General features: G+C 42.2%; 1 protein-coding gene across 1 annotated transcript; it reads left to right on the top strand.

The window, feature by feature from the left end:
* Window positions 1-23755: 23755 nt before the first annotated feature.
* Window positions 23756-27074, top strand: LOC100010526 (CCR4-NOT transcription complex subunit 7-like). The gene is made up of 2 exons (XM_001363631.4): window positions 23756-25030; window positions 25445-27074. Exons 1-2 carry the CDS (start codon window positions 23925-23927, stop codon window positions 25503-25505), a joined length of 1167 nt encoding a protein of 388 aa, XP_001363668.3. The 5' UTR covers window positions 23756-23924; the 3' UTR covers window positions 25506-27074.
* Window positions 27075-27967: the final 893 nt, after the last annotated feature.

Below are 27967 nucleotides of genomic sequence, written 5' to 3'. Positions count from 1 at the left end.
AAGACTAGTGAGTCCCATTGCAGATGAGGAATATAAAGCACAAAGAGGTTAAGTAACGTCCCTAGGGTCTATGTAAGCATTTGAACTCAAGTCTTCTTGAATTCAAATCCAGCACTATAACTACTAAACCCGGCCCTATATTGAACCCTTGGACCTCAACCCCCAGAAGTCCTTCATTATTTCCCAGAATTCCACTCCTCTCTCTATCACGTTTGTGTGGTTACGTTTCTATATAGTTCAGTGTAAGCCATGCCCTCTCTCTCTTCTTTTGTGACCAGACTGAGTGGTTTAGGTAGTCTTACTCAAGTTTTTATTAATGGATGTTATAAAATATAATAATTTAGTTACTGTATATTAATTAAAAAAACCACATTATGGCTTACCACAACAGCATAGAATTCTCAAATATTTTAAAGAGAGACTTTCAGTTAAGATGGTAAGTTTTTACTGGCCACCCAGTCCTCCTCGTTTTGTGCCATCTTAGACACTGCTGTTCTGCCTTCTGCCTGCACTCTGCCCACGGCTGCTGCTGCTGTTGCTTCTGATTCAGCCTGAGCTGTACCCGCCCAGCCTCCAGTCCTCTGACAGCCCACAACCAGAACTGCCAGGCATTCATTCTCCAATTGATAAATGGGCAAGGGACAAGAATAGGCAATTTTCAGATAAAGAAAACAAAACTATTAATAAGCACACAAAAAAGTGTTATTTTGGGGGGGGGGTTACCTGAATCCTTATTCATTAATTAATTAATTTATTTATTCATTCATTCATTTATTTATTTATTTGTTACAATAATCACTTTATTTTCCTACCTCCCCTCCACCCACCCTTTCCGCACCCGAAGTGAAATTTCATTGAATGTTATTTGTGTCCTTGATCTTTTTTTCCTTTTTTTTTTTAAACCCTTACCTTCCATCTTGGAGTCAATACTGTGTATTGGTTCCAAGGCAGAAGAGTGCTAAGGGCTAGGCAATGGGGGTCAAGTGACTTGCCCAGGGTCACACAGCTAAGAAATGTCTGAGGCCAGATTTGAACCTAGGACCTCCCGTCTCTAGGCCTAGCTCTCAATCCACTGAGCTACCCAGCTGCCCCCAACATAGGTAACTCTTAAATACTGTTGCTATCACCTGGGAAGCTAGAAGAATTACACTTAGAGGGAACAGTGGCAAACTGTATAGGATGAAAGGACAAGACATAAATAGGTATATAGATATATGCATGCATATATACATATACACATATATATATATATATACATACATACATACATACATACATATATACAACCAGAGCTAAAAAAAGAGGTTAATACTAAAAGAAATGGGAAAAGAAACAAATGGGGGTAAGTTTATATGTCACAAAGAAGTTCATGGCGGGAGTGGGGGAGAACATCGATACACTGGAAGGGTAAAGAGGTCGGAGATAGGAATTACTCAACTCTTACGTGCTTTGAAACTGACCCAAAGAGGGAAGAACAATCCAATCCATTGGGGCAGAGAATTGATTTGTGCCCTATTGGGGAGTAGAAGGGTGAAAAATGGACAGGTGGGGAGGGAAGCAGTACAAGGAAGGGAGAGGGTGGGGGCAATATTAAAAAAGACTACAGGGGAAAATAAGAGGGGAATAAGAAGGGAGGAGGGTAGAAAGGGAAGTAAAATAAGGGTGGGAACTAGGGGGACTGATTATAAACAAACATTGGTGTAGAAGGAAATAGTGAAAGAAGAAAGGCAGGACCAGGAGTAGAAACCAAAATGCTGGGAAATACACAGCTAGGAATCATAACTCTGAATGTGAATGGAATGAACTCACCCATAAAACACAAGCAAATAGCAGAGTGGATTAGAATCCAAAACCCTACCATATGCTGTCTGCAAGAAAAACACATGAGGAAGGTAGATACATATAGGGTGAAAGTAAGAGGATGGAGCCAAATATATTGGGCATCAACTGATAAAAAGAAGGCAGGGGTCGCAATCATGATATCTGACAAAGCCAAAGTAAAAATAAATCGAGTTAAAAGAGATAGGGAAGGTAATTACATTCTGATAAAAGGCAGTATAGACAACGAGGAAATATCTGTACTCAATATGCATGCACCAAATGGCATAGCATCCAAATTTCTAAAGGAGAAATTAGAGGAGCTCAGAAATAGATAGAAAAACTATACTAGTGGGAGATCTGAACCTTCCTGTATCAGAACTAGATAAATCAAACCAAAAAATAAATAAGAAAGAGGTGAGAGAAGCGAATGAAATCTTAGAAAAATTAGAGTTAGTAGACATGTGGAGAAAAATAAATGGGGACAAAAAGGAATACACCTTCTTTTCAGCAGCACATGGTACATTCACAAAAATTGACCATATATTGGGGCACAAAAACATTACAAACAAGTGCAAAAGGGCAGAAATAATAAATGCAACCTTCTCAGACCACAATGCAATGAAAATAATAATTAGTAAGGGTACATGGAGAGATAAATAAAAAATTAATTGGAAATTAAACAATATGATTCTCCAAAACTGGCTAGTTAAAGAACAAATCTTAGAAACAATGAATAACTTCATTGAAGAAAATGACAATGATGAGACATACTTTCAAAACCTATGGGATGCAACCAAAGCAGTACTCAGGGGGAAATTTATATCCTTGAGTTCATACATAAACAAATTAAGAAGGGCAGAGGTCAATGAATTGGCATGTAAATTAAAAAACTAGAAAGTGAACAAATTAAAAATCCTCAGATGAAGACTAAATTAGAGATCCTATAAATCAAAGGAGAAATCAATAAAATTGAAAGTCAAAGAACTATTGATTTAATAAATAAGACTAGAAGCTGGTAATTTGATTTAAAAATTAAATAGAGAAAGTACTAGTCAGTCTAATTTAAAAAAAGGAAAGAACAAAAATCAAATTGACCATATCCAAGATGAAAAGGGAGACCTCACCTCTAATGAAGAGGAAATTAAGTCAATCATTTAAAACTACTATGCCCAATTATATGGCAGCAAATATGGTAATATAGGTGACATGGATGATTACTTACAAAAATATAAATTACCTAGACTAAAAGAGGAAGAAATAAATTACCTAAACAACCCCATATCAGAAAAAGAAATTGAACAAGCCATCAAAGAACTCCCTAAGAAAAAATCCCCAGGTCCAGATGGATTCACAAATGAATTCTATCAAACATTCAAAGAACAGCTAACCCCAATACTATACAAACTATTGACAGAATAAGCCAAGAAGGGGTTCTACCAAATTCTTTTTACGACACAAACATGGTACTGATCCCAAAGCCAGGGAGGTTAAAAACAGAGAAAGAAAACTATAGGTCAATCTCCCTAATGAATATAGATGTAAAAATCATAATAGGATACTAGCAAAAAGACTCCAGCAAGTCATCACAAGGGTTATCCACTATGATCAGGTAGGATTCACACCAGGAATGCAAGGATGGTTCAATATTAGGAAAACCATCCACATAATTGACCATCTTAACAAGCAAACTGACAAAAAAAATCACATGATTATCTCAATAGATGCAGAAAAAGCCTTTGATAAAATACAACACCCATTCCTATTGAAAACACTAGAAAGTACAGGAATAGAAGAGCCTTTCCTAGAAATAATAAACAGTATATATATAAAACCATCAGCAAACATCATCTGCAATGGGGATAAACTTGAAGCCTTCCCAATAAGATCAGTAGTCAAAGAAGGATGCCCATTATCACCTTTATTATTTAATATTGTACTAGAAACACTAGCAGTAGCAATTAGAGAAGAAAAAGAAATTGAAGGTATTAAAATTGGCAATGAGGAGTCCAAGCTGTCACTCTTTGCAGATGATATGATGATTTACTTAAAGAATATTAGAGGATCAACCAAAAATCTAGTCGAAATAATCAACAACTTTAGCAAAGTTGCAGGGTACAAAATAAACTCACATAAGTCATTAGCATTTCTATATATCTCCAACATATCTAAGCAGCAAGAATTAGAAAGAGAAATTCCATTTAAAGTCACCCATGACAATATAAAGTACTTAGCAATCTATCTGCTGAGACAAGCACAGGTACCATATGAACACAACTACAAAACACTCCATACAATTAAAACTAGATCTAAACAATTGGAAAAACATTGATTGCTCATGGGTGGGATGAGCTAACATAATAAAAATGATCATCCTACCCAAACTTATCTATCTATTTAGTGCCAAACCCATTGAACTTCCAAAAAACTTTTTTACTGATTGGAGAAAACCATAACAAAGTTCATTTGGAAGAACAAAGGATCAAGGATATCCAGGGAAATAATGAAAAAAATACAAGGAAGGTGGCCTTGCAGTCCCAGATCTCAAAGTATATTACAAAGCAGTGGTCATCAAAACAATTTAGTACTGGCTAAGAGACAGAAAGGAGGATCAGTGGAATAGACTTGTGGTAAATGACCTCAGCAAGACAGTCTATGACAAACCCAAAGACCCCAGCTTTTGGGACTAAAATCCACTATTTGATAAAAACTGCTGAGAAAATTGGAAGACAGTGTGGGAGAGATTAGGTTTGGATCAACACCTTACACCCTACACCAAGATAAACTCAGAATGGGTGAATGACTTGAATATAAAGAAGGAAACTATAAGTAAATTAGGCGAACACAGAATAGTTAAAATGTCAGACCTTTAGGAAGGGAAAGATTTTAAAACAAAGCAAGACTGAGAAAGAGTCACAAAATGTAAAATAAACAATTTTGATTACATCAAATTAAAAAGTTTTTGTACAAACAAAACCAATGTAACCAAAATGAGAAGGGAAGCAACAAATTGGGAAACAATCTTCAAAAAAAAACCTCTGACAAAGGTCTAATTACTCAAATTTATAAAGAGCTAAACCAGTTGTACAAAAAATCAAGCCATTCTACAATTCAAAAACGGGCAAGGGACATGAAAAGGCAATTTTCAGCCAAAGAAATCAAAACTATTAATGAGCACATGAAAAAGTGTTCTAAATGTCTTATAATCAGAGTGATGAAAACCAAAACCACTCTGGGGTATCATGACAGCCAAGGAAAGTAATGAATGCTGGAGGGTATGTGGCAAAGTAGGGACACTAATTCATTGCTGGTGGAGTTGTGAATTGATCCAACCATTCTGGAGGGCAATTTGGAAGTATGCTCAAAGGGCGATAAAAGACTGTCTGCCATTTGATCCAGCCATAGCACTGCTGGGTTTGTACCCCAAAGAGATAATAAGGAATAAGACTTGTACAAGAATATTCATAGCTGCGCTCTTTGTGGTGGCCAAAAATTGGAAAATGAGGGGATGCCCTTTAATTAGGGAATGGCTGAATAAATTGTGGTATATGTTGGTGATGGAATACTATTGTGCTAAAAGGAATAATAAAGTGGAGAAATTCCATGGAGACTGGAACAACCTCCAGGAAGTGATGCAGAGTGAAAGGAGCAGAGGCAGGAGAACATTGTACACAGAGACTGAGACACTGTGGTACAATCTAACATAATTGACTTCTCCATTAATGGTAATGCACTGTCCCTGAATAATCTGCAGGGATTTATGAGAAAAAACACTATCTTTAAGTGGAGGACAAACTGTGGCAGTAAAAACACCGAGGAAAAGTAACTGCTTGACTACAGGGGTTGAGGGGATATGATTGAGGAGAGACGCTAAATGAGCACACTAATGCAAATACCAACAACAAGGAAATGGGTCCGGAACAAGGACACATGTGATACCCAGTGGAATAGTGCGTCGGCTAAGGGAGGGATGGCGGGAGGGAGGGGGACGAAAATAAAATGATCTCTGTTTCCAATGAATAATGTATGAAAATGACAATATAAAATAATGTTTAAAACTAAAATAAAATAAAATAAAATGTCCAAAAGATATTTGGTTGATATGAGACTGAAACTTATCAGAGAAGTTGGGATTAGATATATATTTGGGAATCATCTACATAAAGATGATAATTGATCCCACTGAACCCATTGGATTGGAGATCACCAAGTGAGAGTATGTAGGTGAGAAGAGGGCTTAAGACAGGTCCTTAAGTGATCCCATAATTAGTGAATGACACTTGTAAAAATGCCCAGCAAAGGAGACTGAGGAGCAGTCTGATGAATAATCAAGAGAGGCTAGTGCCAAAAACCTGAAGAAGACAGAGTAGCCAGGAAAAGAGGCTACAAAGAGGTTAAGAAAAACCAGGATTAAGAAAAGAGTATTAGATTTGGCAGTTAGATGACTTTGAAGAGAGAAGTTTTAGTTGAATAGTGAGATTGGAAGCTATATGTATTATCTTTCCCATTAAAATATGAGCTCCTGGGGAGCAGGGACTTCTGTTTTCTATTTATATCCCAAGCACTTTGCACACAACAAACCTTTAATAGATGCTTCATTCCTTCATTTATAAAATGTAACTGTCTTTCTCAAAGGGATTTAGCTCAAGATGGTGGAAAAGATACACAGACCCCTGATTTCTACCAAATTACCCTACAAGAAGCTATAATAAAATGTGTCAAAATGAATTTTGGAGCAGCATAACCCACAAAAAGAGGAGGTGGAATAATTCTTCAGCCTAAAACAACTTAAGTTGTTTTGACATAAAAGATTTAATGTACCAGTGTAGTTGTGTAGTGCAAAGCAGTGTGCCAAGGCAGGAACCACTGAGGCCATGGGCCTTGGGTGCATTTGAATCAGCAGTAAAGGCTTCCAGAACTCTCAGCCACAGATGGTAAAGGGATGTTGTACAATTGCTCAGAAGGAGATTACAGAAGTTCCTTTGCTGGCTATGGGTGCAAGACTCTTGTTGCATTGTCCATATATAGAATCAGGTCATAGTTCTGGGGCATGGTCTCAGAGTGAGGAGGAGCACTATGATATACCAGTGCTTGTGGGCACCGAGGATCCTGGGAATTTTTCCAAGAGGGAAAAAGAGTGATTGGGGTTACTTACAGACTAGAGCACAGGCTGGGAGAGTATTAAACACACCTCTCCTTACATCATTCCCAGAGTTAGCTCTGAAGGTAGCTGCACAAAGAACCTGAAGCTTGGAACAGTGCTCCCTTCACCACAGTTACTGAGACCAACTTTAATAGTTTTTTTCTTTAATTAAAAGAAAAGGCTAGACAATAAGCAAACAACAAAAAAGAAACTCAATATTGAAAGTTATTTTGGTGACAAGGAAGACCAAAATAAAGACAACAAGGTCAATACTGTTCCAGCCTAAGCCTCCAAGAAAAATATGAATTGTTATCAAACCCAAAAAGAATTAATGGAGGAGTTCAAAAAGGATTTTAAAAATCAAATAAGAGAGGTAAAAGAAAAAACTGCAGAAAGAAATTAGAGTGATACAGAAAAATTATGAAAAGGAGTCAAAAGCTTGATAAAGGAGACACAAAAAATGAAGAATTTATGTTAAAAAACAGAATCAGTCAATTGGCACAAGAGACACAAAAAAATCCAAAGAAGAAAAAGAATTCCTGGATGGAGTTTAATAAGAAAGTGGAGAGTGATATGGGATGATGGCTAGCAAGGAGAATATGATCAAGTGAGGATTTTTAAAGGATGAGGGTCACAAGGGCATGTTGTAGACAGTACAAAATGAGTCAAGAGTTAGTGAGACATTGAAAGTTAGAGAAAGACAATGATAGGAGGAGCAATGTGCTGGAAATGAAGGGATGAAATGTGGTCAAGGCTGTATATAGAGAGGTTTGCTTTGACAAAGAGAAGGGTCACGTTTTCATGTTAGAAATGAAAGAATAGACAATAGGGGAAGATTTCTGAGTAATGTAACATGAGGGGGAGGGGAGAAGAGGGAGGTCTTGGCAAATGATCTCAATTATTTTCAGTGAAATAAGAGATGAAATCCTCAGTTAAGAGGCTGAGGGACAGGTGCCATGGAAAATTTAAAGGGGATTAAAAATATGGAATCACTGCTTTGGGAAGTAGAAGAAGAAACTGATTAGGGAGATGGTAAAGGATTGCCTGGCTGCAGAGAAGACCTAGCTGAGATTATGTAATATAAATTTGTAGTGGATACCAGGCTTCTTTCTTGTGCATATTTTTAATATTGATTAATTTTATTTTCTATGTCAACTAAATTTCTCCCACTATCCTTCCCCTTCCTTTTTCCCAAGAGGCAATCCCATATGAAAACAAATTTTTAAAGAAAAAGAGGAAGATTTTTAAAAATTCAGCAAAATCCATCAATACAACAAAAAGTTCGTTTTTAAGCAATATAATGTTGGATTCTGGTTTTTAATCCATTCTGTTATCTGTTTCTATTTTATGGATGAGCTCACATCATTAACATTCACAGTTATAATTATTGTTCCCTCTCCATCCAATTTTCTTCTATTTCTTCTTCTCTATCACTTTTTTTTTTTAATAAAACCCTTACCTTCTGTCTTGGAGTCAATACTGTGTATTGACTCCAAGGCAGAAGAGTGGTAACGGCTAGGCAGTGGGGGTCAAGTGACTTGCCCAGGGTCACACAGCTAGGAAGTGGCTGAGGCCGGATTTGAACCTAGGACCTCCCATCTCTAGGCCTGGCTCTCAATCCACTGAGCTACCCAGCTGCCCCCTCTATCACTTTTTATACTGTTCCTTCTCAAGTCTGTTTTGCTCCTAACCATTGCTTCCATTAATATATTGTCTCTTTTATCACCACAGCCCCATCTCTTATAATCTTTTCATCCTGTTTTTCTATTTGGTAAGTTTCAATTCTATATATAACTGAATGTGTACAGATATTCTTTCCTCTTTGAACCAATTCCCATGAGAGTGAGGTTCAAGCATTGCCCAAACCAACCCACTTTCTCTTCAATTGTAAAAGCTTTTCCTCATGCACCTCTTCTATGTGAGAAAAATTTCCCATTCTACCTCTCACTTCCCCCTTCTCCTAGCACATCCCTCTTTCTCACTCCTTCATTTAAATTGTTTTGCTTTTTTTACTCCTTTATTTTTTAAAGATTATTTCAACATAATCAACTCATCATGATCTCTATGCAAACTTTTTAAACTGTCTAATAATGATAAAGTTCTTATACATATATATGTATCTTGTCATATAGGAATATAAAGAGTTTAACTTTACTGAGACCCTTATGATTTCTCTGTTCCATTTACATTTTATGCTTATCTTAAGTCTTGTCTTTGAATGTCAAATTTTCTATTCAGTTTTTGGTCTTTTCATCAGAAATGCTTGAAAGTCTTTAATTTCATTAAATATCCATTCCTGACCCCCTTGCAGGTTCATGTCAATTTTGGTGGACAGATAATTCTTGGTTTGTAATCATAGCTTCTTTGCTTACTAGAATATCATATTCCAAACCCTCTGCCCCTTTAATGTGGAAGCCACTAAATCTTGTGTTATCCAAGGTCTCCACAACTTTGTAATTATTTCTTTCTGGCTGCTTAAAGTATTTTCTCTTTGACCTGGGAGTTCAGGAATTTGACTATAATATTCCTAGGAATTTTCATTTTGGGAACTCTTTCATGAGAGGATTGATGGATTCTTTCAATTTCTATTTTACTCTCTTAATCTAAGACATTGGCACAGTTTTCAGTGCAGTAGATAGAGTGCCAGCCTGGAGTTAGGAGGACTTGAGTTCAAATCTGACCTCAGACACTGACTAGCTGTGTATCCCTGGACAAGCCACTTATCCCTGTTTTCTCAAGTTCCTCATTTATAAAATGAGCTAGAGAAGGAAATGGAAAAGCCCTTCAGTACTTTTAAACCCTAACCGGGGTCATGACAAATCAGATGTGGTTAAAACAATCAAACAACAACATCCAGGCTCTTTCTTTGATCACAGCTTTTTTAAAAAGGCAGAAGTAGCAGTTATTATGTCAGATAAAGCAAAAGTAAAAAGTGAGCTGATCATAGTTTTCAGGTAGTCCAATAATTCTTAAGTTATCTCTATTGGATCTATTTTCCCAAATCAGTTATTTTTCCATTGAGATGTTTTGAATTTCCTTCTATTTCTTCATTTATTTTACTTTGTTTAATGTTCCTTGATGACTCTCAGAATCATTAGCTTCTTTTTGCCTAATTTTAATCTTTAAGAAATTATTTTCTTCACTGAGATTTTCTATCTCTTTTTCCCATTGCAAAGTGTGAATCAAACCTTCTTTGTCTATCAATCTGACACTTTTAATTTAATCAACCCAAAACTGAAAACACCCCTATTTAACACTTCGTTAGGCAATAAGTCAGAGAATTCACAAGTCACTTAAGAGTTCAGAAACTCAATCAGTCAAGAACTTGTGAATCCTTTTGATAAGAGTTTACACCTTCAGAGGATAAGAGGTGTGAATCCCACAGACAGTGCCCACAGGCAGGCAGTGCTAGGCAATTTGGAAGCTATGATTGGCCCCTGTGAAGAGAGGAAGGGACAAAAAGGACTATCAAAGTCCTGAGAGAGTCATCTTCAGTTTGAATCTTTGAGTCATCTTGTCTTTGGCTTGAATCTTCAGCTTGGAGCTTAGGCTGGTGACCTGCCTCTTGGAGGTGACTGGAGTTGGACCTTGATTTCAACTTGGGACCTTGGCTCATGGGCTGTTTCTTGGGTGAGTGAATAGTTGGCCTTCCTTTCCTGACTTCTGGAGAGATTAGTTTCTGAGAGGCCTTCCCTTCTTGGAGGAGACTATGTAGGTGTAACACCAGGTCTTTTGGTCAAGGGTTAACAAGTCCCATAGGCTAAACATCTTCTCTACCCTCTTTTTGTATTCCTCTAATTTCACTCTTTCCACCTTTTTTTGTAAGTAAAGCTACTAAAAGTCATTTTGGCTTGAGCTATAATATTTTTTAAATGGAGACCACAATATTAATGTAGAATTCTCACATATTTAGTCAAACCATTAATTTAATTCCTTATACCATTTACCCAATTCTACTTTTTTTTTTTAAACCCTTACCTTCTGTCTTGGAGTCAATATTGTATATTGGCTCCAAGGCAGAAGAGTGGTAAGGGTTAGGCAATGGGGGTCAAGTGACTTGCCTAGGGTCACACAGCTAGGAACTCCAATTCTACTTTTTAAGAAGTTCTTCTCTTTGGTGTATTCTGTACTTCTATCACCATTAGACCAATTTTATTTTTAAGGTGTATTTTCTTCAGTATGTTTTGTGTCTTTTTTACCAAGCTGTACATTCTCTTTTTGTAATTTCCTTGCATTGCTCATTTCTTTTCCCAAATTTTTCCTCTACCCCTCTCATCTCTTACTTTAACTCTTCCAGGGATTCTTGTTAGGCTTGATTCCAATTAGCATTTTTTCTTTGAGGCTATATTTGTAGCTGTTTCCATATTGCTGTCTTCTTCTGAGTTTATGATTTGGTCCTCCCCGCTACTATAATAGCTTTTCATGGTTAGATTTCTTGTTGTTTTCTCTTTTTTCCCAACCTATTTCTTGATTTTGAACTTCATTTTAAAGTTGAGCTCTATTTACTTGGGAATAGGAAGGCACTGTTCTTCACTTTAGGCTTTTTCATTCTGCTATTTTCAGAGCTAATTCTAGGGGTCTAAAATTTTTCAGTACATCCAAGGTGGTATGACTCAGGGAGAGATGTGATTGCTGCTCTAGACATCTCTGCTCTGATTTTTAATCTGGAAGGGCCCCCGTTTCCTTGCATCATAAACATGAGCATTCCTTTTTTGTTTAGAGCTGTCACCAGGGCCCCTGCTCCCTTGTGAATGACACCCAGCATTACTCTCTGCCCTGAAACTGTGATCCAAAACTACATATGAGCAATAGAATTGCCAATCATTGCTGTTAGTGCCAGTATAAGGTTCCCTATAATCTCCTTCTGGCCAACTGTGCTGCTCCCTTACTGTCTCTTAGTTAAGAGATCCTGAAGCTGCTGCTGCTTTGTGTGTGACAGCAAGTGACTATCTGGAGCCTACAAGCTTCTCCTGCCAACTTCCCAAGTTCTCTTAAGCCAGAAAAGTGTCTCACCCTGAACTTTTGTTAGCCCTGCTCCTCCAAAATTTGATTTGAGGGACTAATGTTGGTTGGAAGGGAATGCTGAGAGAGTTCAACTGGGTTGCCTCTAATCCATCATCGTGGCTTCCTACATGAAAATCTCTTACACTCATGGACCTACCACTTCTGTAGAGGAATGGATGAAAGTGTCATTTCATATCCCTTCTTTGGAATCATATTTGTTCTTTGTAATTATGCAACATTCACTTTATTTTTTAACCCTTACCTTCCATCTTAGGATCAGTACTAACTATTGGTTCCAAGGAAGAAGAACTGTAAGGGTTAGGCAATGGGGATTAAGTGACTTTCCCAGGGTCACCCATCTAGGAAGTGCCTGAAGACAGATTTGAACCCAGGACCTCCCATCTCTAGGCCTGGCTTTCAATACACTGAGCCACCTAGCTGCCCTCAATGTTCACTTTAGATTGTTTTGTGGTTGCTTTCTTTGCATTTATTTTGAGGTAGTCACTGTATATATTGCTTTCTTAGCTCTGCTTACTTCATTTGTAGCTGTTGTTCATACTTCCATTTTGAAGAGAACCAATGACATTACAATGACATCTTGACTTATATGTGAACTGGATTTAAGTGAGGCAGAGTTGTATGAAGTCTTTGGTCTCACTCTCTCTTCTAGAGTCATTGTAGTCTGTTGGCAAGACAAAAGTTAGGATGACTAGCCTGGTATGTACTGGATAACCTTGGCTTCTTCTGTGTCTACTTTAGCTGCCTGCACAGTCATTGAAACAAATTGCTTTCATCCTCCCATTCTACTTGTAGAAATTTTTACATGTTTGGGGTAGGCATCTCCCTAACTCACCAATATGTTTGCAGCCTGCTGTTTACCCTCAACTTGGTTTAGCTCATCTGTGTATGGCTCCTGAGCAAGCTAAAGCTTCTTGAAGCACAGGTGAGTGTTGGGCAAAAAGTAGAAACCAAAAGTAGATGAGCAACCCTGAAAAGGGTTTGGCAAGCCTGCATACCACAAGTACTAGTCCTCTGTGAACATCGCATACATCCCTTACTTCATTTATTCTTAAATGATTCAGTTCACTTAAACTTTTTTCTTCTTAATGCCCTTGGTGGTTGCCCCTCTGCCATCTGGCTATCTCTTCTCCAGCCCCCACCCCATGGACTGAACATTGGGTCCTCCCTCCATTCATGTAACTCCCAGCAAGAAACACAATAGGAATCAAATGGCATAGACTTGGGAGAAAGCATTAGATGAAACCAAAAGGTAATAAGTATACCATAATCAAGCAGTTATCTAATATATACTCTGCCTTTCTTTCAAATCTACACAGAACTCATCCTAGAAAATCTAGACCCATGATGGCAAACTTATGGCACACATGCCAAAGATGGCACACAGAGACCTCTCTGTGGGCACATGCCGTCTCCCCCAGAATTAGTTACTAGAACCTCCCTACTCCCTTGCCACTGTGCCTTCCTGCTCCTATGAGCTTACTCCCTCCCCTGAGTGGAGCACTCAGGCCACTCCCCTCCCATTTTCCTTCCTCCATTATTTGGGGTAAGGTGGCAGGGTATGGGGGACTAGGTCAAGGGAGGTGGGGCATAGCATATGTTCTCTAAAAGATTCTAAAAGTTTTGCCATTACTGACCTAGGTACTGTTATATTATCTGTTACTGGGAAGAGATCTCATGGCCTTCCTTGGTAATAACACAGTGAAGGACCCCATGCCCCAGGCTCAGGAAATTCTTCTGAGCAAATAGCCTAAATTCATCCTGCTGCTTGTTAGTCTCTTGCCTAATCAGAGTTCTCAGAACAGCTACTCACTAATCTACCTGGTTATCATTATCTATATCACCCTACTTTAGCCCCTATTTCTTTTCCCCCTCAGATTTCTTTCCTCCATGCTTAAAGATCCCAGATCCTTCTCCTACTTCCTGATTCCCTTTAACACTTTGAGTGGCAGGAGATCCAATCTGCAGTTTGATTCAATTCAAATATTTAATTGGCCAATAAATACTTACTAAGCTCCTACTATGCATCAGACATCCTGCTAAGTCATGTGCATACAAAGAAAGGCAAAAACAGTCCCTGTTGTTATGGAGTTCACAGTCTAACAAGGGAGACAACATACAAACCACTATGTACAAATAAGGGATATATAGAATAAATTGGTGGGAATAAACTGAATTTAGGAGAACTATAAAAGACTTCCTATAGAATGGGGGGTTTTAGTTAGGACTTGAAGGAAGCCAAAAGGTGGAGATAAGAATGGTGAGAATTCTACATATGGGAGACAGTTAATGAAAATAGCCCAGTTCTAGAGATGAAATATTTTGTGGTAGAAACAGCAAGAATAATAGTTTCATTGGATCACAGAGTATGTGGAGGGGTGTAAAGTATAAGAGGACTGGAGAAGTTTAGGTGGGGTTCAGGTTATGAAAGGCTTTGAACGTCAGACAGAGAATTTCATTCTTAATACTGGAAGCTATTGGAATCTGTTTAGTCCCATGCGAGGCAGGGAGCATAAAGAAAGATCCGGACTTCCGGAAGATCATTTTGGTGGCTGAATGCAGGCTGAATTAGAGTAGGGAGAGACGTGAGGCAGGGAGATGAACATGGGGTCTTTTCCAATAGTCCAGGTATGAGGTGATGAGGGCCTGTAGCTGAATGTCAGCAATGTTAGAGGAGAGAAGGCAAAATCAATAGGCTTTGCAGGAGTTTGGCTCTGAGGGGACAAGAAGGACTGAGGTGTTGCTGATGATACTTAGGCTTTGAGTCTGGGGGGCTTGGAGGAGATGGAACTTTCCAGAGTAATGGGTGAAATTAGGAAGAAGGAAACTTTTTTGGGAAAAATAATGAGCTCAGTTTTTGAACACATTGTTTTTAAGATTCTACAGGACATTCATTTCAAGATGTCCAATAAGCAGCTGGAGATTCAAGACTAGATATGAGAGGAGAGGTTATGGCTGGATAGGAACATTCCAGAATCACCAACATAAAGATAACAAATGAATCCATGGAAACTGATATCATCAAAAGAAGCAATATAGAGAAAGAAGAGGAGAGAAAAGGGCTAAGGGCAGAACCCTGGGAGACATCTAATATTGTTGTGACCTGGCTGAAAATCTAACCATCAAGAGGTTGAAAAGTATTGGTTAGACAGATAGTAGGAAAGCTAGGAAAGAGCAGTGTCATGAAAAGCTACGTAATGAGAAGAGAGTGATCATCAGTACAGCAAAAGGGTCAAGATGAATGAAAATTGAGAACAAAGATTTGGCAATCAAGACCACTGGTAAACTTGGAGAAAACTGTTCCAGTGGAATGATAAATTTAGAAGTCAAATTAAAGCGTTAAGAGATTGAGAGGAGTATAATGGAAGGATCTAGTACAGGAAACTTTCTCAAGGAGTTTAGTCAAGAAAGGGAGGAGAGATACACAGTGATAGTCAGAAGAGATGGATGGATCAAGTGAGATTTTTGAGGATGGAGGATAAATGGGTATGTTTATAGGTATTAGGGAAACTGCCAGCACCCAAGAATGGATAGAAGATAAGTGAGAAAGTAGGGATGATAGAAGGGGTCATCTTCTAGAGAAGATGGGATGGAATGGGATTTCTTATTAAATGCCCATTCCATTTGCTACCTATGTGACCTTGAGCAAGTCATGCCCCCTTCCATGGGCCTCAGTTTCCTCATCTGTAGAATTACGGGGTTGGATAAAATAGTGTCTAGAGTCCCTTCCAGCTTAAGATCTATGATCTTGTATACTAGACACTGTGTTGAGCACTGGGGATACAAAGATGAAAAAAATGACTAAGTTTCTGCCTTCAAGGAGCTTACCTCCTCCTGAGTGAAACAACATGTAGGACAGATAAACAAATACAAGGCAATTTTCAGAGTGAGAACTGAGACTTGCAGAAATGTTGGCCTCTCACTCTCAGTGCTTTCCACTTAGTCTCTATAGAGAAATAGACATTCTTGGCCAAGTCAGCTCCAGTGGCAGAATTCTTTCTGTGATGATCCATGCTCCCTCTCAAAGAACTCTTACTGGTGGTGGCCTATTGGAGAACGACCAACTCTGGAGGAGGTGGGCTTTAGCTCTAGGGCAGAAAAGGACTCCATGACATTCTTCAACTACCATCTAACATTAGCCACACTGACTGGATAGGGTTCATGGCAAAGTAAAATGCCTCACCAAAGTGGGAACATAGATGCCAGCATAAGATTGGGTGTCTGATCATTAATTTTAAAAGATAATCTTATAATACCTGAAAGGACAGCTAGAATCACAATTCTGGGCCAGGACTCCAGGGTCGTAGAGCTCAAGTCATTGGGATGTATGTAGGAGGTGAGGAGAGGAAGTTTATCTCCATTCTCTTCCCCCTTCTTGTATTCTAGTAGACTCATTGCTTTGAGTAACCAATTCTCTGCCAGAAGCCCAAGGTCAGTCATGAACCCAGCACTTGAATCCATAGACTTTGACAAGATTCTATAAATTTCTAGGCTTGTGTCATTATTAAGGCCCTTGTGGTAAGCACCTTATTAGATACAGGTGAAGCCTAACTATACACCATTTTGATGAATAATTATTAAGCAATTGCCAGGCTCTGTTCCAGAGGCCATAAGATGAAAAAGAAACAGTTCTTGCCTCAAGAAGTTTACGTTCCAATAAGGGAATAAGAGATGTTGTATACAGATTAAGAAGTAAAGGGAATATGGAGGAATTTGGGGGAAGGCTTTGGGAATTTGGGAATTTGGGAAGAAGTCTCTTGAGCTAGAGGCCTTGAAGGTAAATGCTAAGAGGTAGAGATAAGGAAAGAGAACATTCTAGATGCCAAATTATAGATGGGCTTAAAGGACAAGGTCAGGTGTAGCCTAACCCACTGACTTTTACAGAGGAGGAATACAGGGGCCAGAGAAGGCAATAACTTTTCTAAGTCACCAGGTAGTAAGTAGTCCAGACAAAATTTGAACTCTGCTCCTTTGGCTCCAAGTCTAGCTCTCTTTCCACTGCCCCATGGAAGGAAAATTAGTTAGGGTTACAAAAGGACAATATTAGAGGCCAGAAAGGATAATGACCTGATGTAAATGATGACAACCTTGGGGTAGGAAGGAGGGGTCAGATTGCAGAGATGGTAAGGGTAATGAAGTAACAGGATTTCATAATGGATTGGATGTGGAGATGATGGACAGAGAAGAGGCAACCAGGTTACAGAAAGGATAGAAGACTTGAGAGTAGAATCAGGAAGCTCTGAGTCCAAATCCTGCCTTTGATACTTGGCAGCAATGAGCTCCTGGGAAAACCACTTCTTTGTGCCACAGTTTCCTCATTTGTAAAATGAAGTGGTTGTATGGGATGGCCTCTATCAAGCCATGCTTCACCTTGCTTGTGCCTGGAATCACTCTCCGAACTTGTTCTGCTGTTTCTCCTTCCCTGCTGTCTTGTCCCTTAGAAACACCTCAGCCCTATAACTTTGCTCTCTCTCTCCTATCTCTGGGTGCTTGGAAAAACAACACTGGCAACCAGAGGAAATATATTCTTGTGGGGCAAGATAAGGTTCCTGGAGAGAGGTAGGTCCAGATTCTGGGCCGTCTTACCTGAAGAGATAGAGAGGCAGAAACCATCCATGGTGACTTTGTTTTCCTCTTATTTCTTCTCTAGGAATGTTGTTGATACCAGAGAGTGGAGATGCCAAGATCTGAGTGGGGGATTCCCTTTCTTCACAGGGAGTTCTCGAATCTACTCCCTGGACAAACCTCTCCCTGTTCTTCTCATCAGGGACTGTAAGGGGAAAAAACCGAATTCAGCCAAGCGCAGTATACATTTATAACAATACTAATTATTATTCTATTGTCAATTTTCTCCTATGCTGGAGCCTGAAGAAGACAATAGAATACAGATGGACAACTAAAGCTGAGAATAAATGGGACAAATAAAGAACAAACTTCAAACCAGGAGATGCTGCTGAAAGCTCCAACCAAGGAAATATCTGTAGGATGAATGGGGAGTTTCTAAGGACTTGGGATTCTCAGTTTTATAAGACAGTTGCAGGAGACGAGAAGGGAAACAGGTCCAGAAAGTAGAGTCTGTCCCTGCAGGCTGGTGGAGGATGGTGGAAGAGACAACAGGATCTGAGCTGGGGGCTTGAGGCATGGTATGACTCCTCTGCAAGGTCCCAAAGGCAATGAATGGGAACTGAGCCTCAGCATTGAGCCTGACCAAGCTATCACTCTTTGCAGATGACATGATGGTCTACTTAAAGAATCCTAGAGAATCAACTAAAAAAGCAGTGTAAATAATCAACAACTTTAGGAAAGTTGCAGAATACAAAATAAACCCACTTAAGTCATCAGCACTTCTATATATCTCCAACATATCTCAGCAGCAAGAATTAGAGAAATTCCATTTAAAATCACCCTAGACAATATAAAATACTTAGGAATCTATCTGCTGAGACAAACACAGGAATTATATGAACACAACTACAAAACACTCTCCACACAATTAAAACTAGACTTGAGCAATTGGAAAAACATTAACTGCTCGTGGGTAGGACAAGCTAACATAATGAAAATGACCATCCTACACAAATTTATTTACTTATTTAGTGCCATACCCATTGAACTACCAAAAAACTTTTTTTTTTACTGAATTAGGAAAAAAAACATAACAAAGTTCATTTGGAAGAACAAAAGATCAAGGATATGCAGGGAAATAATGAAAAAAATGCAAAGGAAGGAGGACTTGCAGGCCCAGGTCTCAAACTATACTATAAAGCAGTGGTCATCAAAACAACTTGGTACTGGATGAGAGACAGAGAGGAGGATCAGTGGAATAGACTTGGGGTAAGTGACCTCAGCAAGACAGTCTATGATAAGCCCAAAGATCCCAGTTTTAGGGACCAAAACTCACTATTTGATAAAAACTGCTGGGAAAATTGGAAGACAGTGTAGGAGAGATTAGGTTTGGATCAAAATCTCATACCCTACACCAGATAAACTCAGAATGGGTGAATGACCTGAATATAAAGAAGGAAACTATAAGCAAATTAGGTGAACACAGAATAGTATACATGCCAGATCTTTGGGAAAGGAAAGACTTTAAAACAAAGCAAGAGCTAGAAAAAAATCACAAAATGTAAAATCAATAATTTTGATTACATCAAATGAAAAAGTTTTTGTTCAAACAAAACCAATGCAGCCAAAATTAGAAGGGAAGCAACCAAATGGGAAACAACTGTCATAACAAAAACCTCTGACAGGGGGAAGCTGGCAGTGGATTGAGAGCCAGGCCTAGAGATGGGAGGTCCTAGGTTCAAATCTGACTTCAGCCACTTCCCAGCTGTGTGACTTTGGCCAAGTCACTTGACCCCCATTGCCTAGCCCTTACTACTCTTCTGCCTTCGAGCCAATACACAATATTGACTCCAAGATGGAAGGTAAGGGTTTATTAAAACAAAACAAAACAAAAACAGAAAAAAACTCTGACAAAGGTCTAATTACTTAAATATATAAAGAGCTAAACCAATTGTACAAAAAATCAAGCCATTCTACAATTGATAAATGGGTAAGGGACATGAATAGGCAGTTTTCAGTTAAAGAAATCAAAACTATTAATAAGCACATGAAAAAGTGTTCTAAATCTCTTATAATCAGAGAGATGCACATCAAAACAACTCTGAGGTATCACCTCATACCTAGCAGACTGACTAACATGACAGCAAAGGAGAATAATGAATGCTGGAGGGGATGTGGCAAAGTAGGGACATTAATTCACTGCTGGTGGAGTTGTGAATTGATCCAACCATTCTGGAGGGCAATTTGGAACTATGCCCAAAGGGCGACAAAAGAATATCTACCCTTTGATCCAGCCATAGCACTGCTGGGTTTGTACCCCAAAGAGATAATAAGGAAAAAGACTTGTACAAGATTATTCATAGCTGCGCTCTTTGTGGTGGCCAAAAATTGGAAAATGAGGGGATGCCCATCAATTGGGGAATGGCTGAACAAATTGAGGTATATGTTGGTGATGGAATACTATTGTGCTAAAAGGAATAATAAAGTGGAGGAATTCCATGGAGACTGGAACAACCTCCAGGAAGTGATGCAGAGTGAGAGGAGCAGAACCAGGAGAACATTGTACACAGAGAGTGATACACTGTGGTACAATCGAACGTAATGGACTTCCCCATTAGTGGCAATGCAGTGATCCAAACAACTTGGAGTGATCCATGAGAAAAACCACTTTCCATATTCAGAGAAAAAATGTGGGAGTAGAAACACAAAAGTAGAACAACTCCTTGAATACATGGGTCGAGGTGGATATGATTGAGGACATAGACTCTAAATTAACATCCCAGTGCAAACAACAACATGGAAATAGGTTTTGATCAAGGATGCATGTAATACTCAATGATGGGAAGGGGAAGGGGAGGGGAGGGAGGGAAATACTATAATTCTTGTAACTAAGGAATAATGTTCTAAATTGACTAAGTAAATTAACTTAAATTTAAAAAAAAAGAATGCTCCGTGGTGCCAGCATTTCCTCTGTGATAGGAATATCGGTGGCAGAGATGGCTCCATGCACCTGAAGCTGCTCACACAGCTAAGAAGAATCAGGGATGCTATCTGAATCCAGGACTTTCTAACTCCAAAGTCCAGCACTCTAGGTATTAACAAAAGAATTAGGGAGGGCAGGAAGGTAGCTTAGAGGGCAGCATGCCAGGCCTGGAATTGAGAGGTTCCAGGTTTCTCACTTCCTAACTAGTGATCCTGCACAAGTCACTTAACGCTAATGCCTAGTCCTTGCCATTTTTCTCTCTTGGAATTGATTCTAAAACAGAAGGTAATGGGCACCAAAAAGAATTAGAGAACTGAGAGTTGGAAGGGAGCCTAGTGGCTATCTAGTCCAATCCACACTGAAAAAGAACCCCTCACATAACACCCTTGACAAGTGATCGTCCATCCTCTGCCAGAAAGGGGAACCCACCACTTCCAAGGCAGCCCATCTCACTTGGGAACAGCTCCCATTGCTAGGACATATTCCTGAGACTTGGTCTAAATCAGACATTTGGCATCTTTCCCCCTCATTGTCCTCTCCCTCTTCCAGCCCTCCTCATCCCTTCCTTCATGATAGCTTCATTTATATAGTGCTTTGAAGGTTACAAATATTTGACCCACACACTCTCACCCAGGCCTCAGGGTGCAGCCCTGGGTCCCATGGGCATGATGCCCAGCATGGCCTTGGCACCAGTATGGGACCCCATGATCAGTGGGCCTTGGGCAGAGTGCCTGTAGGCAGGCTGATTCCTGGGATTGGCCTGGAGAATAGATGGAAGCCTTGGATGATCATGGTTATGGGGAGGCAAGGTTCCCAGCACAGCCCTCGGCCCCTGTGGCAGGTATCCTGGTGGCAGAGGGCCAGTGGCTCCCTGTGGAAACCCATAGTGATGGGGTATCCCTATCAAGGATGATGATTGCCACAATTAAGCCTCTAGTTGGAAGGTTTAACCTCCTCAGAGGGCTTTCCCATCCATCCTCTCTGTGGATCTGAGTCAGGAGGAATACAGCAAGAGCAGGGAAAGTGCCCATTGGGATGTGCTGGGCCACTTGGGATAGAGGGAGCAGTGCACAGCTCCCAGGTAGGGGAGGTAAACTGAGCACAGCTCTTCCTCAGACTGATTATCTATCGACATGGGCCAGAGGACCCCAGCTAAGACCTTGCCCTGATTTTGGAGTGGGGGCATGGATTCTGTCCCTCCTTCCCAACCCCCCCCCCCAGGAAACCCTTCTGAGAAAGCAGAATAGCCTGAAGGGTTGTGGGAAAAAAGCAGGACCAGGGGGTCTTTGTAGGGGAAGTGGTAGGTGTGGAGCAGGAAGAGTGTGAGTGGTGGGGCTGTGAAGGTAGTGATGTGGGGGGGCTGGATAGAAGAAGGGACTACAGGGTCTTTCAGAGGGGTCAGTTTGGCTGTGGTGATGAACACAGAGGAGGAGGAGGGGGAGGGAGACTAGGGCCCCATCCCAGACCTCCTGAATTTAGAGGGGGCTGCTTGTTGTGTAGCTGAGGCCCAGAAACAAAGTTTGTACCCATCAATTGGAGCTTAGCTGAAAAGCAACAAGGGGGCTCTGTGAATATATTGCTGATCTTAGTACTCAGATTATCAGAGAGATCTGGCAGCTCCTGGATGCCACCATTCTCTCCACCTGGGTGGCAGAGTCTGTGCATTTGGGATTACCTGATGTCTCTGTTCTGTCTCTCAGCTCTTATTTGTTAGAGGGTCACAGCCTGTGCACAGCCTCCTTGGGCTGCTTTCTCCATTGCCCTCTGAATGATATTAGCTTTTAATTCCTTGGAGCCCCCAGAGTCCCCCACAAGGCACAGCCCTACCACAGCAGCAGCCAAAGAAGGTTGGGAGAGGGTGGGCCTTTGGTTCTGGCAAGAGCATTTAGGGGAGGGCAAGGGAAAGGCTTCTTGACATCACTGAGCTGGGATGTGACAGGTTCATGTCAACCAAAATGCCCCAAAGAGGGGAGAATGGGATTCAGTTGGGGAAGAAACCTTGTCAGGCTGGAAAGGGGGAGTTATTTGATTATGCTTCAAATGATGGGGAATAAGGCACATTAGCTGGTCTCCCCTTAGAATATGAGCTTCTTGAAAGCAGAGACTGAGTTACTCCTGCAACCCTCCCCCCATCCCATCACCCCTCAGGGCTCAGCATAGAGATATTGCACAGAGTGCTTCATTCACTCACTCTCACACTCACTCACTTATTCATTTACTCATTCATTCATTCATTCATTCAGTCAGTCAGTCAGCCAGTCACTGTCTCAGGTCAGGGCCAGGCATTCCTGGCCTAACTAGTAATAAGGAAGTCCTTCCTTAGGTCTCATGTATGGAAAGGAAAAAGGGATCATAAAACACTTATGGCATTTCCCAAAGGCAATCCTTCCTTCCCTCCCCTCTCTCTCTGCTTCTTTCCCTTCTTCCTTCTCCCCTTTTGCAATTCTGGGCTTAGCTGATTGCTGGTTGGGACCATCAATCACTCAGTCCATCCATCTGTCCATCTATCCCTCCCTCCCTCTGTCCATGCATCTGTGCATGGATCCATCCATGTCATTCATGAGGGGAAACACGACTGCGGGGGGCGGGGGGGGGGGGGCGGTTGGGACTGGGGATGGCAAAGCAGGAGGAGGGACGGGGGACTGTGTGCACTGATGTAGGCAGGCTAGCAAAAGCAGAGCTGGAAAATGGAGCAGCCCCCTCCCTCGGTGAGGGGCTGACGTGGTCTCGGGGTCTCCTAGAAACACTCGCGCACGTCTCCTGTAATATAATATAATAATAACCATCACCACCAGCATCACCTCGATACAGAGGCAGGCTGACGTCACCGCGCAGCGCCCTCCCAGGGCTTGGACTTGGGAGAGGGGAGGGGCAGAGCCACGCGGCTCCCGCGCCCCCTTCCTTCCCCAGGCCGCCAGCGGGGGGGCGGTGGGTGGGGGAAGGTCAGAGCAGGGGAGGGACAGAGAGAAGGTGGGGGCGCAGCCAAGGAAGGCCGTCTCTATGGTGAGGAGGAGGTGGCTACTGGGCAGCAGTGGAAGAGGAGGCGGCGGCAGAGGCGGAGGAGAAGCAGCCGGACCAGGAGCAAGCAGCGGCGGGAGCGGCGGGAGCGGCGGGAGCGGCGGCAGCGGCGGCAGCGGCGGGAGCGGCGGCAGCGGCGGGAGCGGCGGGAGCGGCGGCGGCGGCGGCGGCGGCGGCGGCGGGAGCGGCGGGAGCGGCAGGAGCGGCGGCGGCGGCAGCACTAGCGGCCGTGGCGGTGCAGGTACAAAAGTAAACGGGGAAGAGAAAGGGGCTTTGGGAGGACCATCCCTGATCCGCTGGGGGAGAAGCTGCTGCCTGTTACAGCCACCCCACGCCCCCACCCTGCCGCCCCCATCGTCCCCGCCTGTGCCAATCATGCCAGCCGCCCATGCCGAGCAAAGCCCGCGGATCCGGGAAGTTTGGGCTTGCAACCTGGACGAGGAGATGAAGAAAATGCGCCCCGTTATCCAGCAGTACAATTACGTGGCTATGGACACGGAGTTTCCAGGTGTGGTGGCCAGACCCGTGGGGGAATTCCGAAGCTATGCCGACTACCAGTACCAGCTTCTGAGGTGCAATGTGGACTGGCTGAAGATCATCCAGCTGGGGCTGACCTTTATGAATGAGCAAGGAGAGTGCCCTCCGGGAACCTCCACGTGGCAGTTTAATTTTAAGTTCAATTTGAAGGAGGACATGTACGCCCAGGACTCCATCGAGCTGCTCACCATGTCCGGCATCCAGTTCAAGAAGCACGAGGAGGAGGGCATCGAGGCACAGTACTTCGCAGAGCTCCTCATGACCTCCGGGGTGGTCCTGTGCGATGAGGTCAAGTGGCTGTCCTTTCACAGTGGCTACGACTTCGGTTACTTCATCAAGATCCTCACCAACTCGCCCCTGCCAGAAGAAGCCCACGACTTCTTCGAGATCCTGAAACTCTTCTTCCCAGTCATCTATGACATCAAGTACCTCATGAAGAGCTGCAGAAACCTCAGGGGTGGACTGCAGGAAGTGGCCACTCAACTAGAGCTGGAGAGAATTGGCGCTCAGCACCAGGCGGGGTCTGACTCCCTCCTCACAGGGATGACCTTCTTCAAAATGCGAGAAATGTTCTTTGAAGACCACATTGATGATGCCAAGTATTCTGGTTACCTGTATGGCCTTGGTTCTGGAGCCACCCATGCCTATAGCAACTCCTGGCGTAGGTCCCATAACATTGTCCAGAACAGCACCCAGAACAGCATCCAGAACAGCTACCCTAACACTGGTCAGAGCAGTTTCCAGAACACTGTCCAGTGCAACTTCCCAAACGGCTACCTGAGCAGCTACCAAAGCAGCTTCCAGAACTACCACAACAGTTTCCAGAATGGCTACCAAAACAGCTTTCTGAACAGCATCCCGGATATCCAGAACATCCAGTATGTCCAGTATGTCCAATATGGCAGAGAACCAGTATGGAGAGGAGATCAGCCAGCATTCTTGAGGTAAAATAGAAAAGAGGACTTTATTTTTCTTTTCTTATCTAAATGCTTTCATTCAGGTTTTTGTTTCCACTTAAATCTCTGGGTCAATATAGGGCTTTTATTTTTCCTTCTTCTTTTAACCCTGCCTTCTCAACCTGTTTTCTCTTTTGTCTTTCAGTACTAATTATAACCATTCCTTCCTACCACAGATCCTGATAAGTAGAAGAGTTTTCAGGTTGAATTTTGCAGTGTATTAATTAATCCACCTGTTAGCAAGTATGTGTGGCCGAAGGGAAAAAATCCATATCATACTCAATCTTTTGGTAAATATACCTAGTTGGTCTTAGTTTGGCCCCATCCTTCTTCTCTTCCCATTCTCAGATGAACAAGCACTGACTGGAATTTAATGTCTTCTTTCATTCTTGTCACTTCCAGCATGCCAGAGATGCCCCCCTTTGAGGTCGAGGACCAGCAGTTCTACACCTATGGCGAGTGAGCCAGGCCGGCCGAGATCCTGTCCTAGGAGAAGGTTGAGTTTTCCCTGATGTTTGCCTGAAAGTTGATCATCCACCAGTTTACACAGCGTTCCCTTGTTTTGAACCCGTGGAGCAGAGTATGTTCGTTCATTGTGCTGCAAACTGTTGTCTAAGCTAAGCTAACCCAAGAAGAAAAAGAAGACCTTAGTGACTGCTTTTCCTGGTGTTTCATCTTCTCAGCACCTCTAGTGTTTCTTGGTTTTGAATTGGTATATGTATTAGATCTGTGACTGACTAAATGTTTCAATCCAGCTTTACACCCTTCAGCAAAGTCCCCTGTGACTGGCTTTTCACAATCTGTCAGGGAGCTGGCATCCAAGGAGTCAGCCTGAGGTTCTGGTGATGGCATCTTTCCTTTTATCTCCTTTCTGCCTTTGTGTTCTACTAACACATTTCTTCTTTCTCCCAACCCTCCCTGGCCCCAGCCCTCCCCCACTTCCCCCCACCCCCACCCCCTTAAACCAATTTCATTATAGAAAGTCCAAAGAGAACAAAGTCACCTTAGGTATATTTTATGCCCCATTAAATTAGAAGAAATAAGACTGTGCTTTTGTAGTTGCTAGAAAGACAAAACTCATTCTGAGGCTTGTTGTAAAACAACAGAAAGTCCCCCAAATTCACTTGAATGGTATTAGTCATCTGAGGACTATAATGATTATTTATTTGTGTGTGTATATTTTTGCCACATATTTTCTACCTAATGACAGAAATAACTGTGAATGCTTTCTTAGCCAAGCAGAGTATGTGTGACCAGGTCAGAGCACGTGAAGGAAAACCCTGGTCATTTGGTAATGCAATCCTGGTCAGAAATGACTTGTAAGTTATCTGCACTTCAATTGGTAATATTCTCTGTTTGCCAGATGCACTTGTTACCCTCGTCCTTTAATATTCTTTTCTTGTGAAGTTTGCCAGAGAGTTGACTTGGTGAGAAATGTGGATTGGGAGAAGCTCAGAGGAGGAAAAGAGTTCTTGGAGTTTGGGTGGTTCTGGAGAAATGGCCTTGGGAAGCAAAGAGTGCTCCAACTCCCCCCCTTGAGGAGGTCCTGGGGTGGGAGATGGCTGGTGGCTGGGGGTCAGGGGAGCTGGGAAATGAGTGACAGTCCAACCACAGGCAGGTCTTGGTGAGGGCAAGAGAAAGGAAGGGGTGGGACATGAGAAGGTGGTATCCCTCTTACTGCCCAATGCATATGGTGCCATGAACACAGCAAGCATCTGAGGAGTGTGTGATTCTTCGAATGTCTGGCTTCCTTCAAGGCTCAGGCCAAGGGGCCACCTTCTGCAGGAGGCCTTCCCCAGCTCCCTCAGCTGCTAGTGCCTTCCCCTCGCATATTGCCTTCCACCTACTCTGTCTATATCGTGTGTGTGTTTGTGTGTTTGTGTGTGTGTGTGCGCGCGCGCCGAGCTCATTACGAGTTGTCTCCCCTATTAGAATGTGAGCTTCTTGAGAGCCCAGATAGTGGGGTTTTTTGCCTTTCATTGTACCCCAGCACTTAGCACCGTAAGGACTTAATAAATGTTTATTTGATTGACTGCTTTGTCTAGTGTTTCTTGGGAAGTGCTCCCTGACATGCTTGGTACATCCCTGGGAAACCATGTGGAATGGGGACAAGCCCTGGCTATTTCCTGCCTCCTCCCACTATCCTAGGAGATGGTCAGCAGGGTGGGGCTCACCAGGAGTCCATCCCCCTGACCCACACCCTCATGGCTCCTGCATACCCTGGCACTGGCTCAGCATGTGCAACTCAGAGGGAGGGTGGTGGAAGGGCTGCTCAGAACTTTTCAAGTCCAATGCACTGAGTTACTGCCTCTCCCTCTCCCCCATTTCCTTGTTCCTTCCTGTTCTCCTTTTTCCTCTCTCATTCCTTTTCTTCTTCCCTCTCCTCTCCCTAGCCCTTTTCTTTCACCTCATCCTCCTTCCTTCTCTTCCCTTCTCCTTCCCCCTTCTTTTCTTCCTCCTCTGGCCTTCTCCATCTTTCCCTCTGTCCCCCCACTACTCTGGCTCCTGGTGTTGGCCTGAAATGCCCCTGCTGCTACTGCCACAGTCCTATCCCATGGTGCTCCAGAGCTGGCAGCCAGATCTCCCTTCTGCCAAATGGTTTCACGAGTGGGTCCCTGAGCAGTTTGTTTGCTGAGCCCAGAAAAGTGCAGTGTGCTTCAGGGAAAGAAGTGACTGGGTTGGGTTCTCTCCTTGGGGGAGAGCAGGCCTCAGTAATGGAGGAAGAAGGCAGCTAGGTTGCACAGTGGAAAGAGTCCCAGGCCTGGAGTCTAGAGTACCTGGCTTCACATCTGGCCTCTGACATATCCTAGCTGTGTGACCTTGAACAAGTCACTTATCCTTAACTGCCTCACCCTTGTCACTCTTGTCTTAGAACTGATACTAAGACAGAAGGGAAAGTTTAACAAAACCAACAAAAGAAGAAGA

Source organism: Monodelphis domestica, chromosome X, assembly GCF_027887165.1.
Source record: "Monodelphis domestica isolate mMonDom1 chromosome X, mMonDom1.pri, whole genome shotgun sequence".
Lineage (NCBI taxonomy): Eukaryota > Metazoa > Chordata > Mammalia > Didelphimorphia > Didelphidae > Monodelphis > Monodelphis domestica.
The sequence above is the reverse complement of the archived record's forward strand: the minus strand, read 5'-3'. Positions and strand labels throughout refer to the sequence as shown.